Source organism: Carcharhinus amblyrhynchos, chromosome 21 (genome assembly GCF_965287045.1).
Source record: "Carcharhinus amblyrhynchos chromosome 21, sCarAmb.v2.hapA, whole genome shotgun sequence".
In the NCBI taxonomy this organism is placed as follows: domain Eukaryota; kingdom Metazoa; phylum Chordata; class Chondrichthyes; order Carcharhiniformes; family Carcharhinidae; genus Carcharhinus; species Carcharhinus amblyrhynchos.
Window position 1 is genome coordinate 50508872 of NC_137344.1, and position 14796 is coordinate 50523667.

Here is a 14796-nt window from a genome sequence, read left to right on the forward strand (position 1 = left end):
CCTCTAATGTCATCTGACCCATCCCCTGTCTCAGTTCATCTGCTACTGAAATCCTTTATCTTGAGACACAACTATTCCAACACATTCCTCATTCTACTCTTGGTAAACTTGAAGTTACCTGGAGTTCTGCTGCCCATGTCCTAACTCACACCAAGTCCCAATCACCCATCATGCCTGCACTTGCTGACCTGCATTAGCTCCTGGTTAGGCAGTGGCTTAATTTTTAAAATGTTATTTTGTTTCAAAACCCCTTTGCAGATCCTCTCCCTGTAATCTCCCATGGCTCTACAGTGCTCCAGGATCTCTGCGTTCATCCAACTCTTGAACATCCCTGATTTTAGTCATTGGTAACCATTCTGTCAACTGCCAAAGCTTTGAGTTCTGGACTTCCCTCCCCAAATCTTTCAACATCTCCACACAAAACCAAAACAAACCCTTTGAGCATTTGGTCATTTGCATTAATATCTCCTTAAATAGCAAATGTTCGGCACAGCAACAGGCCCTTCAGCCCATGATGTGCCAAATATGATGTCAAATTAAACTAATCCCTTCTGCCTACTCTTGGTCCGTATCTCTCTCTTTTTTGCATATTGATGTGCATCTCTAAAAGCCCCTTAAACACCCCGATTGTATCTGCCTCCATCACTCGGTAACTCGGTAATGTGACCAAATGACAAGTTTAAAGGTGCTATATAAATACAGGTTGTTCGGTACAGAGTAGAATTGTTCCATTCTGTCACAGCAAACACTCTGGTATAGCATGGGTTAATGCAGGGCAAAGCTGTCTTGACACAGTTCAGCAGCATACACCAGCCCTCAGCTTAGAGTGCCCTTATGGCAACATTTTTGTCTCCCTCGCACTCAGTTTGTGGTTTCTCTGTAACTAGTCCTTATTTCATGTAAAAAAAAGGTTTGCATTATATGTTGTAGTTATGGTGGCCCCACACCCTGCCCATGCTCCTTTATTGGATTCATATGTGCCCCATTCACGCTGCAGTGCTTTAATTGACCATTTGGCAATGAAGTGGGAGTTGCTTTCATTTTTCCTTTTATTCACTGGGTGTTGATGGTATGGCCGGAATTAGTTGTCCATCCCTACTTGTTCTTCGGGAAGTGGTGAGAGAGCAGCTGTCAATCTATCAACTAGTCTGGAGGTACATACAGGCAAGACCAGCTAGGACAGCAGATTTCTTTTCATGAAGGACATTGGTTAACCATTTGGGCTTTCAATTTATGATCACCAGTTTTTAATTCTAGATTTATTTAGTTAATTGGATTTAAATTTCCCTGCCGCGGCTGTGGGATTTGAACTCCTGTCTCCAGGTTGTTAGTTCAGCTTTCTCTGTTACTAGTCCAGTGATATCATCACTATGCTTCTATTCCTAATCGTCTGACAATATCCTGATTCACCTGGAGCAGAATTCACCAACGTTTTCCAGCCATGGACCCCTCTTGACCTCCCAAGAACATCGGGGAACCCCAAACGTATAAAACTAGGTTTGGCATGTGCATGCTCCTCTCCAAAGCCCCCGTTAACTGAATCCCCTCCCTTCCTGAATCCCTTCCCAAGGCCCACCTCCATAGCATTTAGCTTTTGCCAGAATTTATTCTTTTTACATTCTCAGAATGTGGTTGACACTATCAAAGTGTAACAGTTCCTCTTGCTGAGTAAGAATACTTGTCTCCTGTGTCACCACTGCTATTCTTCTCGAATGCCGCTTGCCATCCATTGTCTCTTTGCCATATAGGCATCTCCACCACTCACTCAATGCCTTTAATGCTCAGCAACAGGGAAAAAAAAATCAGATTGGCCTATCAGAGCCCAGCATCTCTGAGCAATGACTGCTGGTAAGATAACTAGTCAGCCTATCAAAACTAATGCTAAGATGGGGTAGGTTCTGATTGGTCAATTTGATGTTTGTTTTCTTTGAGGCCGCTGCTTTTTCTCAAATCTTTACATCTTCAACTGATATTATATGGCGTTTTAGTTGGTGTGCTATCTGTTTGGAGCTTCCATGGAACCTTGGAGGCCTCAGTTTGGGGTCCCCTAATTATAGACGTCCCCAACATGGAGGTTGGAGTCTAAATGTTGTGACTGAAAATCTACAAGACAAAATTGCATTAGAGCCCTGTCCTTATCTGTAATTCACAAGGGTATGTATCATTGCAATTAAAGTAAGCAAGACTTCCTATCATCATACTCCATCCCCCTTTCATTAAAGGCCAACAATCCGCTTGTCTTCCTAATTACCTGCTAACCTGCCTGCTAATGTTTTATATTTCATGTCTGAGGACACCCTGATCCCTCTAATCTCTCTCCATTTAAACAGCATTTGGCTTCTCTATTCTTGCTATCAAAGTGGGTTAGCTTACATTTTCTCACATTGTAGTCAAACTTCAATATTTTTCCCACTCACTCAACTTATGTAGATTGTGTCCTCCACATAACTTGCTTTCTTACTTGTCTTTTATCATTAGTAAATGTTAAGTGATTCATTTGCAGTTTTCTAATCCACTTTTTTCATAATTAGAGAATTTTTATTATAACCAATGCATCTGTTATCCTAGCTACTTTTTAAGACTCCCAGATGCAGATCATCAAATATATAGGACTCGTTAACCTTTAGTCACACAAATTTGTTTAGTGTTTTTTCTGTGGTGATAATTATTGTTTAAATTCACCCTCCTTGATTTTCCATTATTGGGATGTTTTTAATGTCTGGTCTTGAAGGCAAACACGAAGTATGTGTCCAAAGTTTTTGCCATTTCTATATCTTCCATTATTAATTTCCCAAACTTGCCATCAACAACGACAACATTTACTTTAGCTACTCTCTTCCTTTTTTATATACTTGTTTTTCCTGGCTACTTTGCTGCTACTTGTTAGTTTTCTCTCAGATCTATTTTGTTCCTCTTTACTATTTTTAGTTGTCCCTTGCTGGTTTCTAAAATTCTCCCAATCCTTTGGCCAACTCCTAATCCTCGCAGCATTGAGTTTTCTCTTTGAACTTAAGACGATCCTTAACTCTTAAGTTAGCCATGGATCGTGGTTCTTGAAAAATCATGATTTGGAATGAGATGCCGGAAAGGGTGATAGAAATAGATTCAAGCCTAATGTTCAAAATGGAATTGGATTAAAAAAATTGCAGGACAAAGGGGAAAAAGCAGGGGAGGATGGGACTCATTAAATATCTCTGTGAAAGAACTGACCAGGCAAGGTGGACAGAATGTCCTTCTTTTGTATTGTATGATTCTGGTTACATACAGTGAAACCTATATGGTGTGCATTCCAGCATAGAAAGTTGATCTTCCAATCTATGGAGATGACATTAATGTCCTGGAAGCTGAAGCTTGTGTATATCTACAGGGTTAAAGAATTCAGAACGCACTGTGGTGCAGGAGGAGTGGATGGAGGGCAAGGTGCCTGTGATCGTGGCAACCATCAGCTTTGGGATGGGTGTGGACAAGGCTAATGTCAGGTGAGTGCCAATAGTATGGGATGGGGAAGGTAATTTGTCTGTCAGAGACATTCCTGGAGGGGAGGGCATGTTCCTGTATTGGGATTGTAAACGTGCTATATCCTGAATGCTTGGGTGGGGTGAGGAATATTTGAGATTACCAGTTAACAGCTCTCCATGCGGAATGATTAGTTGTTTGCAAAAGATTATTGGATTGTGTGTGTGTCGTATGATAGATTCAGTTTGTGAGGTCAGATTTTGTTTTGCATGTTGTGAAATATGACTTACATAGTGTAGTCCCTGAGGAATGAGTGCCAGAATTGCACAACCCAAGAACAGCAGCAGCAGTTTCCTGACTGCTGGTATTGCTGACCCTTTGGCAGCTGGTGTTGTTAACTGATTCTCAGCAGCCTATCTAAATGCAAATCTAAGCTCCCTCAGAGTTAAAATGCTGGTTGCCAGTTGCGAGCGCCGTGTTGTGCTGATTACAGACTGTTGATTTCTGTCGGCTGGTTATAGAATCATATAGCACAGAAAGCAAATATTTGGCCCATTATGATTGTACCAGCCTTTTACAGGTAGTATCTAGTTAATCCACTGCACAGTTTATCCTCAAGCTTTTCCTTTTCAAGTTTATATCCACACCTATTTGAAAGGTGTTATTGAATCTGCTTCCAACATTCTTTCAAGTGATAGATTCCAGATTATTACAGCTTGCTGCACAAAATAACATGTCCTCATGCTGTCTGAATCTTAAATCAGTGTCCTCGTTATTGAACCACCATCAAAAAAAGTTGCCTTCATGCACACTGTCTTCAGTCATCCCAAAGAGCTTTACCAATGAAGTATTTTGAGGTGTCATCACTGCTGTAATCTACTTTCAGCTTCTAATGTTTACTTTCATCTGCTTTAGTACTTATTGGTCAGGGCTTCCAAATCTCGGGTCTGAGGAACCAAAGGGCCTCATGGTGGGGGCAGAGTCAGTGGGCATTGGGGATGGGGTCCTTGGAACCTGAGAGAAGGGCGAGTATGTGTGAGGGGGGGGGGGGGGTGCTACTTTGGACAGAGTATGCAAGTTTGGTGAGGAGGGCACCCTTTGCTTTTCTTACCAATTCCTACAGGGTGAAAAAGTTATCTGCTATCCTAAGGGCGAGGAGGTGAGCTGTTGGTCAGTATCAGGTGAATACTCAGTAAGTGGTCAAGGTCTGTTATGTGAAGGTTTAAATTTGTTCTGCAGTTTGTGATAAAATGCAGAAAGCTGCAGTACAGAGGGATTTGGGGTCCTCGTGCATAAATCACAAAAAGCTAGTGAAGAAAGGAAAGGGTGAATTTCGTACCTGGAATTTGTGCAACAGCATTGCAAACCTTATCTGTTTGTGCAGGCTTGTGTGCTAACTAAACATAGCTAAACAGCTGCAGTGCTGAATTTTAAATTAATGTTGTAATTGAACCACCACCAATAAAAGTTGTCTTCATGAACACTGTCTTCAGTCATCCCAAAGAGCTTTTGAAAGGAGGAATCATGCTGAGGACGGCCGCAACCACACAAGTTACCTGAAGGAAGGAACTGCAATTGTGACTGGAGCCGGGAACTGCGTCGTGACCAGGAACTCTACTGTGTAAACATCCACACTCACTCACTTGTATTCAGGGAGAAATCTGGCAGACTGCTTTGGGAGCCGGCTTCTCCCAAAAGCTTTTGTAATAAAGCCACTGTACTTTGACTCACTAACAGTCTCAGAGGTATTATATTTACCAACAACAAATTGGGGTCACAAACAAGATTCTGTTTGTGGACCCAGTTGAATGGCCATAACCGGGCACCAGAATACAACACCGAGCCTAACAGAGTGGGTCAAACTACAGTGGACAATCGTCTGTGATGAGAGAATGTGGAATTGGAAGATGTCTGAACTGAACATATGCGGACAAGGAGACATCCATCTCTAACACATGGTCTTAGACGGGTTGTTAAGAGGATAGCCCCCCCCACGCGAAGGTCAGGAATTTGAAGTGGATGTAGAGACTGAGAAAGAGGTGCCTCGGATGTGATGCTCAGACATGAATGAGAGAGAAACTGTCTGAGTGATTGCTGGAGGGTAAAGAAAAGCTGTTTTAAAATCATGGAGGGATCTGATCAACCCTGACAGGTATCACCGGACTCTGACAAGAGTGACCTAGGAGTGGGAGAGCGAGAAGGGAGAATAGGAGAGTGGTGAGAATAAACTTATCGATTAATATGGCAGAATCACAAGGACAGTAGGGAGCCCCAGGATACCTGATAAACCAGTACATGACTGAAAGAGACAGACTCATTAAACAGATGACAAAAGGGGGGGTGGGATCTATCCCACCCTCTGGATCAACAGCGTAAGTGGTTGGAGAAAAAAAAGAAAGACAAGACCAAGAAAATTGGAGTTTTGTTGGTGCACCAGCTAGCCGGACTGATTAAGCAGGTCTCTGTCTCTAGTGAAAAATGGGCCGATGATGAGGAAAGAATCAAGACATTAGAATTATATGTTAGAGAATTGGGGAAAAGAAGTCAAACGTTAGAGGACCATTCTTGGGGATCCCTGCCCCTGTATCCCGGTAGCCGGATAATAAAGCCCATGGCGCCGGTTGAGAATTTGACCCTGACAAGGAGGAGGTTCACAATTTTAGCCCCTGTAGTTTGGGGAGTATTATAAATGCCCCCACTGCCCGATTTAAGCCCTTCACCCCAGGGGAAAGACACCAGATCCTGATTTTGCTGGGGAAACTTCAGCCCTGGAGGGCGAATGCTAAATTTTGGTTGGAGTTGGACACAATCTGGGTTGGCCGTCAGTTACACTTATGAGGTATGCACCTGTTGGTATGAGCCGCCTGCCCACAGGACAAATGGAGACTGATGGGGCGGACCAACAGGACCCCGCCAACTGGCCTTGGTTTGATTACTGGGGAGGAAGGTGGACACATGCAGTCGTGTTAATAGCAAAAGTGGAGGCACAACAGGAGCTATTTAGTCGGTTTAAGGCAGAAGTTCAGCATGTCCTGGCTAATGTGCCAACCAACTGGTCTAAAATAACAAATACTAAACAACAGAAGGGTGAAGGAGCCTCCAAATGTGGTGAGTGACTTTTTAAGGTCCACCAGGGATGCTTGGGGATGCCTGAAGCCACCCATACAGATAGGGTATTCAACCAGACATTTAAAGATGGGCTGTCACTGGCTCATCAGAAAATACTTAAAATGGGAGTTATCAGTTCACGGGATTATGACGAATTAGTGGAATGGGCTTCTGGAATTAGGACGGACCAGACGAAAAGCAGTACCCCAGAATAAAGCAGGAGCACACAGGCTTGATCCCATTAGTTAAGACTAAGGGGACTTGTCATAATTGTGGGAAGCCAGGGGATTTTGCTGGGGCTGTAGGGCCCCAAAGGGGAGTGAGAGGAAAATGCTTACAAGCCAATTTTGCAACACAAGTGGACATTCAGAAGCCACTTGTTGGAGCAAACATGGTCGACCTAACCCAGACTCCCCCACTGCAACAGAGGAGGCTAACTGACAGTCGGCAACATCCTTGGGTACGGGTAATAAGGAAGGTAGGATTTACGTGTCTGCACTAACAGGGAGCAGATAATGTAAGATGCTGGTGGACACGGGAGCCTCCGTATCCATCATGGACCTACCCCCTACCCACAACTAATAAAATGATTTACTTGAGAGGAATTAACGGACAGACAACCCCAGCCTCTCTAAGTGAAACCACTCTGATAGAATTAAGTAATTTGTAAATACCCATGCGATTTTGTGTGCAAGAACAATGAAGGAACAAGTATGGGGAATGATTTAATGAAGGAATGTGAAGTTTTAATAGATTGTGGAAAGGGCGAATTGATTTGGCCCTGTACCGACTGGAAAAAAGGAAAAGGTGGGAGCCTTTGCAAATCATTTGGGAATTGTCCATGTTGCATCTGCGACAGGATGTGATTGGCGATTAGAGGACAGTGGATTTGGCACCGTATGTGCCTCTGTCCCAGGGATATAGGCAAAAACAAAACTAGATACCAGGCTAATTAAAATTGACCCCATAATAGTGGAAGGTCTGGAGTATAAATCTCACTGATAATATCCGATGAAGCCAAGAAGGCGGTCAAGGAAATTGTGAAGGGATTGGTGGAAAAAGGGATCCAGCGGGAGACCACCAGTACCACCAACTCCCTGACTTGGCCGGTGTCCAAACCGGATGGGAGTTACTGATATTGATCATTGATTAGGCAGCTTTAAATAAAGTAACTCCTAAACTACATCCCATCCTGGCCAGCCCCTCCAACTTCCTAAACAGATTATCACCATCCCATGAGAATTTTACAGTATTAGACATTGCCAATGGGTTTTGGTCCATCCCCTTTGGATTTTAATTCGCTGGATAAATTTTGCCTTCACAGAAGGTGGTAAGCAGTATACATGGACCAGGCTCCCTCAGGAATTCCATAACAGCCTGGCCATATTTCACCAGGTAATGAGCAAGATACCGGAACTCCCGAAAGGGAGCACAATTTTGCAGTACATTGATGACATCTTGATAGCCTTTGAAACTAAGGTGGAACATCAGACAGCAGTATACTTGGTCTTGAAGCACTTAGAAGATGAGGGTTAAAGGCAAACCCAAAAAAGGCCCAAACAGGAAAACCACAGGTATTATATTTGGGACATTTAATATCCAAAGGGACCAAGGAAATTCCCGTAGACAGGAAACTGAACCAAGGCATTGAACCAATATTTCTCTTCGGTGTTCACGCAGGGGGACATGAATGTAGCTGTGGAGGACACTGGGGTGCAGGGGTGTAAAATAGAAAGTATTGCAGTTGAAACCAGGGATGTGCTGGATATTCTAGAGGGCTTGAAGATAGATAAGTCCCCTGGTCCGGATGGGATTTACCCTAGGATTCTCTGGGAGGCCAGAGAGGTGATTGCAGAGCCTCTGGCTCTGATCTTCAGGTCATCGTTGGTCTCTGGTATAGTACCGGAAGATTGGAGGACAGCGAATGTTGTCCCATTGTTTAAGAAGGGGAACAGAGACTTCCCCGGGAATTATAGACCGGTGAGTCTTACTTCTGTTGTGGGCAAGGTTTTAGAAAGAATTATTAGGGATAGGATTTATAGTTATTTGGAGAGTAATGAATTGATTAGAGACCGTCAGCATGGTTTTGTAGCAGGTAGGTCGTGCCTTACTAACCTTATTGAGTTCTTTGAGAAAGTGACCAAAGAGGTGGATAGGGGTAAGGCAGTTGACGTGGTATATATGGATTTTAGTAAGGCGTTTGATAAGGTTCACCACGGTGGGCTTCTGCAGAAAATGCAGATGTATGGGATTGGGGGTAATCTAGGTACTTGGATCAGGAATTGGCTGGCAGATAGGGGACAGAGGGTGATGGTTGATGGTGAATATCGTCATGGAGTTCGGTTACAAGTGGTGTGCCTGAGGGATCTGTTTTGGGGGCCACTGCTGTTTGTAATTTTTATTAATGATCTGGATGAGGGTATAGTTGGGTGGATTAGTAAGTTTGCTGATGACACCAAAGTCGGTGGTGTGGTAGATTGTGAGGAAGGGTGTCATAGTTTGCAGGGTGACTTAGGTTGTAGAGCTGGGCCGCGAGGTGGCGGATGGAGTTTAATGCGGAGAAGTGTGAGGTAATTCATTTCGGTAGGAGTAACAGATGTGTTGAGTATAGGGCTAACGGGAGGACTTTGAATAGTGTGGAGGAGCAGAGGGATCTAGGTGTATGTGTACATAGATCCCTGAAAGTTGGGAATCAAGTAGATAAGGTAGTTAAGAAGGCATACGGTGTCTTGGCGTTTATTGGTAGGGGGATTGAATTTAGGAGTCGCAGCGTCATGTTGCAACTGTACACAACTCTGGTGCGGCCGCACTTGGAGTACTGTGTGCAGTTCTGGTCCCCACATTACAGGAAGGACGTGGAGGCTTTGGAGAGGGTGCAGAGGAGGTTTACCAGGATGTTGCCTGGTATGGAGGGGAGGTCATATAAGGAGAGACTGAGGGATTTGGGGTTGTTTTCGCTGGAAAGAAGGCGGCTAAGAGGGGATCTTATTGAAACATATAAGATGATTAGAGGTTTAGATAGGGTGGATAGTGATAGCCTTTTTCCTCGGATGGAGAATGCTAGCACGAGGTGGCATGGCTTTAAATTAAGGGGTGGTAGTTATAGGACAGATGTCAGGGGTAGGTTCTTTACCCAGAGGGTGGTGAGGGATTGGAATGCCCTGCCTGCTGCGGTTGTAAATGTGCCTAGTTTGGAGGCGTTTAAGAGAGCTGTGGATAGGTTTATGGACGAAAAGGGATTGGTTTAGATTAGTGGGTCAGTGTTTTTTTTTAAAAAAAAACTGGTCGGCGCAACATCGTGGGCCACAGGGCCTGTTCTGCGCTGTAATGTTCTATGTTCTATGTTCTGTGTTCTAAACTGGCGATGCAACAAATGCCAAGGCCAATAACTGTCCGAGGGGTAAGGAAGGTTTTGGGATTGTTTAATTATAGCCGCAACTTCATTCCAGAATTTGCTAAATTAGCTGAGCCAATCCAAAGTGGGGGGTGGTAAATGCGTTCTAGAAGCTGTAGAGTGAGGGCCAGAACAGGAAGAGGCATGTAGTAAACTAAAAGTAGGATTGATGTTGGTCCCAGCACTTGGGTTACCAGACACTAGTAAGGATTTTCATATCTATTGTAACAATGAACGAGGATTCTGTTCGGCAGTAGCAACCCAAACCCATGGGGATAAACAGCGGCCGGTGGGATGATATTCTATAGCCGAGGGCTCTGTAGTAATTGGACTACACCGGTGTATAGTCTGCTGGATTGTGCGGCATGGGTGGTAAAAGTCAGCGAGCCCATTGTAATGATGCGAAATATAGTCTTGCACACCAAACATACCTTGGTGGAAATGTTAAACACAGGAAAATTACAATGTGAGAAGAACCCTGCTGAAGGAATGTTAGGTGAAGGGAAACTACGTGTGGCAACGTAGATGAGGAGAGAGAGGAAAATAGAATAAAGGAAGCACTAGAGGAGACACTTTGTGGATGGGTCCCGGAAGTATGTAGATGGGTCATCGTGGACAGGATAGGTGGTGGTAAACGTGGACTTGCAGGTGGTCCGAACAGGAAGGATAGAGGGAGGTATATCAGCACAAGTGGCAGAACTAGTAGCCTTGACCCAGACTTTTACTGAGGCGGCGGAGAGAAGGGTCAACATTTACACCGACAATAGATATACATTTGGAATTGTGCATGACTATATGACCGTTTGGGGAAGAAGGGGATTTGTTACAAGGGGAGGCACTCCAGTCAAGCATGGACAGATAATCGAAGTGTTATTGGATGCTAGCGAGCTCACATTGGAAGCCGCGGTTTTGAAGGTAAAGGCACACCAAAAGGAACCAGATAGGCAGAGCCCTGAATGTTACATTTTTGAGGGAAACCAGGCAGCCAATAAAGCAGCACAATTAACTTTAGAAACAGGAGCAGTGCAAACCGCGTCGGTTACAGTCAAACCCCCAATAGACATCTCACAGCTACATGCTGATACACCTGAAGAAGAGCGTGCGAGGTGGAAAGCTCAAGGAGCTATACCTGATGAAAAGGGTATGGAGATTATCATTCAAAGTTCTAGCACCGGAATGTATCCAGCATACTCTAATGCAGTTACATCGTGGACTGTCACATGTGGGAAGAGATGCCATGACAACCAGTATAGGGAAGGAGTGGTGGTGGAAAGGAATGGGAGAGGATTGTGCACGGTATTGTCACCGGTGTGTAACCTGAGCCCATTATAACCCAGGGAGGCCTGTAAAAATCAGGATCAGGCACCAGCCTCGCCCTAAGGGTCCCTGGGAACATTTACAGTTTGACTTTACAGGATGTTTTCTCAGTCACACGAGAGAACCTACTGCTTGGTGATAATTGATCAATTCACCAGATGGGTAGAGGCATTCCTGACTAAAAACTGTTCAGCCACTATGGTGACTGAGCAAGTTACCCCAAGGTGGGGGGGGGGGGGGGGGGGTACTGTTACAAATAGATTCCGATCAAGACACACACTTCACAGGGAGGATTGTAAAAAGCGTTTGTCAACTGATTGAAATAAAACAGAAATTTCACATACCTTACCATCCTCAAAGTTCAGGAATGGTGGAGCGTATGAATAGAACACTTAAGACTGCCTTGGCAAAGTCCATGCAGGACTTGGGGTTTGCGGGGGGTGGAATGATGGACCAAGGCGTTGCCTACCATATTAATGGAACTCAGCCACTACGAATCGAATCACCAGGCTGACACCATATGAGCTAATGACTGGAAGGGCTATGCAACTGCCCAAGTCCATTATTGCCGGTAGGACAGATGTAGGTCTATTACGGGATAGGATTAGATATGTTTTAGAACTAAGCGCCCAACTGAAGGATATGCGAAAAACAGTAAGGGTAAACCAAATGGCAAAGGATGAGCAAAATGAGCTAGAACAGACCCCGGAGGTACCCCTGGCGGGCAGCAAGGTTATGGTGAAGATGTTGCCTGGAAAGCCTGGGTTCACCCCCCCAAATGGAATGGTCCCTATGAAGTCATAATCAATGGTGATACTTGTGCCTGTGTAGATATGCAAGGCAGGGACGTCTGGAAACATTGGTCTCAGTTGAAAGAGTGTACCGGCATCAATTGGAAGAATATGTAATGTACTCAATTCACAGGTCCATGAGATGACTGATCTCCAAGCAAGCTAAACGGGTGCATGGGAAGTTGCGCATAAGCAATATAGCCTTTGGTCCATCGTATAATGGTTGCGCAGATTATAATTGATGATAGGGTGATTCTCTTGCTGCTTTTCATGACCCTCAGTCTGCCAGTTACAGAGGGAAAGTATAAGTGGAATTGTGTAGACTCGGGGATAGAGCATCACAAGCATTATTGTAACCTTCTGACTCTGGGAGGTAACCTATAGGGACCGCTGCTCGGGATGCCTTAATCATATCATGTTGTGAACCCTGTTGGAGGGGCAAGGTGATTAGGGTCTCCCATGCAATGTAACTGGTATAACTGGAATTTCTGGTGTTTAGCTGAGGAACTGGGAAAGACCTGTGTCTGACAACAGCAGAGGGCTCGGGGGATGAGTACATCAACAAGAGATTTTGCTGGTCCAAGCGGTCATTGCACCAATCCATTAAAATCGGACCCGATCACCTGAACACTTTCATGTATATGTCTCACTTGTATACGTTACAGTCAAATTTGAGCAAGTGCTGGGTCTGCTCACACATTCCCATACACGGAGGCGAGGGGAGAAGTCCTTTATTCCCTATCCCTTTGTCAACTCTGGAAATGGTAGAATTGATTTTGAATCAGAATGTATCACAGGACGGGGCAAGGAAAGTGACATTTAAAACCCCATCAGGCACCACTATGCAAAGTACTTCCAATGTCAGTGACAGTGATGCTGTTTTGGGGTTAGGTGGAGGGTGCACTCTATCAGCCTTTAAGAACCATTACCAGCCTAGCTATAATAGATCAGACTCTCCTCCCCACTTTGTTGTGAAAAACCGGCAAAGGGGATCTATCTGCTAGGTAAGAAACGGAACCTTACCTGTTGGCCTACTGTACTCAGCAGGTTAATGTCATCAGTGGCGCCCGGGCTTTGGTGCAACAGATTACAATCCATTGCCCCACAGCCAATGTCTCGGTCAACCTCTCCTCGGCTTATATGAGCAGTATGACTCCATATAATGGTACCTATTTTGTCTGTGGGCTAACCCGAAAGCTAGTGAATTTACTATCAAATAAATCGGTTGGACTGAAACCTGGTGTTGTCAGACTTTTTACTGTGTTTACCCCAGTCCAACGCCGGCATATCCACATCATGAAGCAATGCCTACCCATGGCTTCCATGGGATTGGGCAATATCGTGTTATTTAGCATATGTGGTGTCCTATATTCACCAATACACTAACTTACGGGACTAATCGGATACACCTGCTTAGAGCTAAGCGAGCCGTTAGTGAGACATCACAGTTCTTCGTGATGGCCTACCCACCTTATGGGATGGCAAAAGCAGCTCAGGAACTTATACATGTGGCCTTGACCTTGGAGAGAATTGCAAATGAAACCAGAGACGTTTGAGGAGGTGAGCACAGCCATCTCTGAGTTATCAGTTGAGGTTGTAGCTAACTGGACCATTGCTTTACAGAACCGGTTGGCACTGGATTATGTGTTAGCCTTCCAGGGAGGAACGTGCACTATAATGGGATCCGAATGCTGCACGTGTATCCCAGATGATTTGGAAAATATAATTTACTTGGCAGATTGCATCAAATGAGTCGTGAAGACACTACAAAATGAAAGGAGCCAATATCATAATTATAACCCTCCGGGATGGCTGGGGCAATGGTTCGGATCGTGGGGATCATACTTGACGCGTGGGTTGATTGTATTAATTGTCAATGTTATCGCTTGTTTTTTTGTATGGCATTATTGAATGCTTGTTGTAAAACAGTAACAGCCTGCATTATGCTGAGTGCAAGTGTACAGGCAGAAGGGCTGACCTCCTGAAATGGGCCTCCCCCTTCATGCTGGTAACATTTGGCTCTGAATTGGTTGTGGGCCATGCTTGGATACGGCCCTGACCAAAAGTGGGGACTGAAGAAAGGAAAGGGTTAATGAATTTTGTACCTGGAATTTGTGCAAGAGCATTGCAAACCTTATCTGTTTGTACAAGCTTGTGTGCTAACTAAACATAGCTAAACAGCTGCAGACGCTGAAGCATGATAACAGCTGTTTGAAAGGAGGAATTGTGCAGAGATGGCCACGACCACACAAGCTACTGGAAGGAAGGAACTGCAATCGTGACTGGAGCTGGGAACTGTGTTATGACTGGGACCGGGAACTGTACTGTATAAACATCCACACTCTCTTGTATTCAGGGAGAAGTCTGGCAGACCGTTTTGGGAACTGGCCTCTCCCAAAACTTTTGTAATAAAGCCATTGTACTTTGACTCACTAACAGTCTCAGAGGTATTATTTTACTGACAACGCTAGCATGCGAGTTCAGCAGGTAATAGGAGAGGCAAGTGGAATGTTGGCCTTTATTCAAAGAGAATTAAGTATTAAAATTGAAAAGTTTTGCTAAAACTCTACAAGGAACAAGATCACACTTGGAATACTGTGAATAGTTTTGGCCCCTTTATCTAAGGAAAGAGATGTTGGCATTGACAGCAGTCCAGCGAAGATTAACTAGGTTGATCCTGGGCACGGAGGGATTTTCTTTAAAAGGTGAGGTTGACTATGTTGGGCTTGT

The 14796-nt window shown here is 44.5% G+C and overlaps 1 protein-coding gene across 4 annotated transcripts in view; it reads left to right on the forward strand.

Moving 5' to 3' along the window:
• The window catches only part of recql5 (RecQ helicase-like 5), a 113485-nt gene that overhangs the window by 27141 nt on the left and 71548 nt on the right, over positions 1–14796 (forward strand). For all 4 annotated transcript variants that reach the window (XM_080209149.1, XM_080209153.1, XM_080209152.1 and 1 more), the window contains one exon: positions 3368–3479. In XM_080209149.1, the coding sequence (XP_080065275.1) occupies positions 3368–3479 (112 nt within the window). The remainder of the gene's footprint in view (positions 1–3367; positions 3480–14796) is intronic.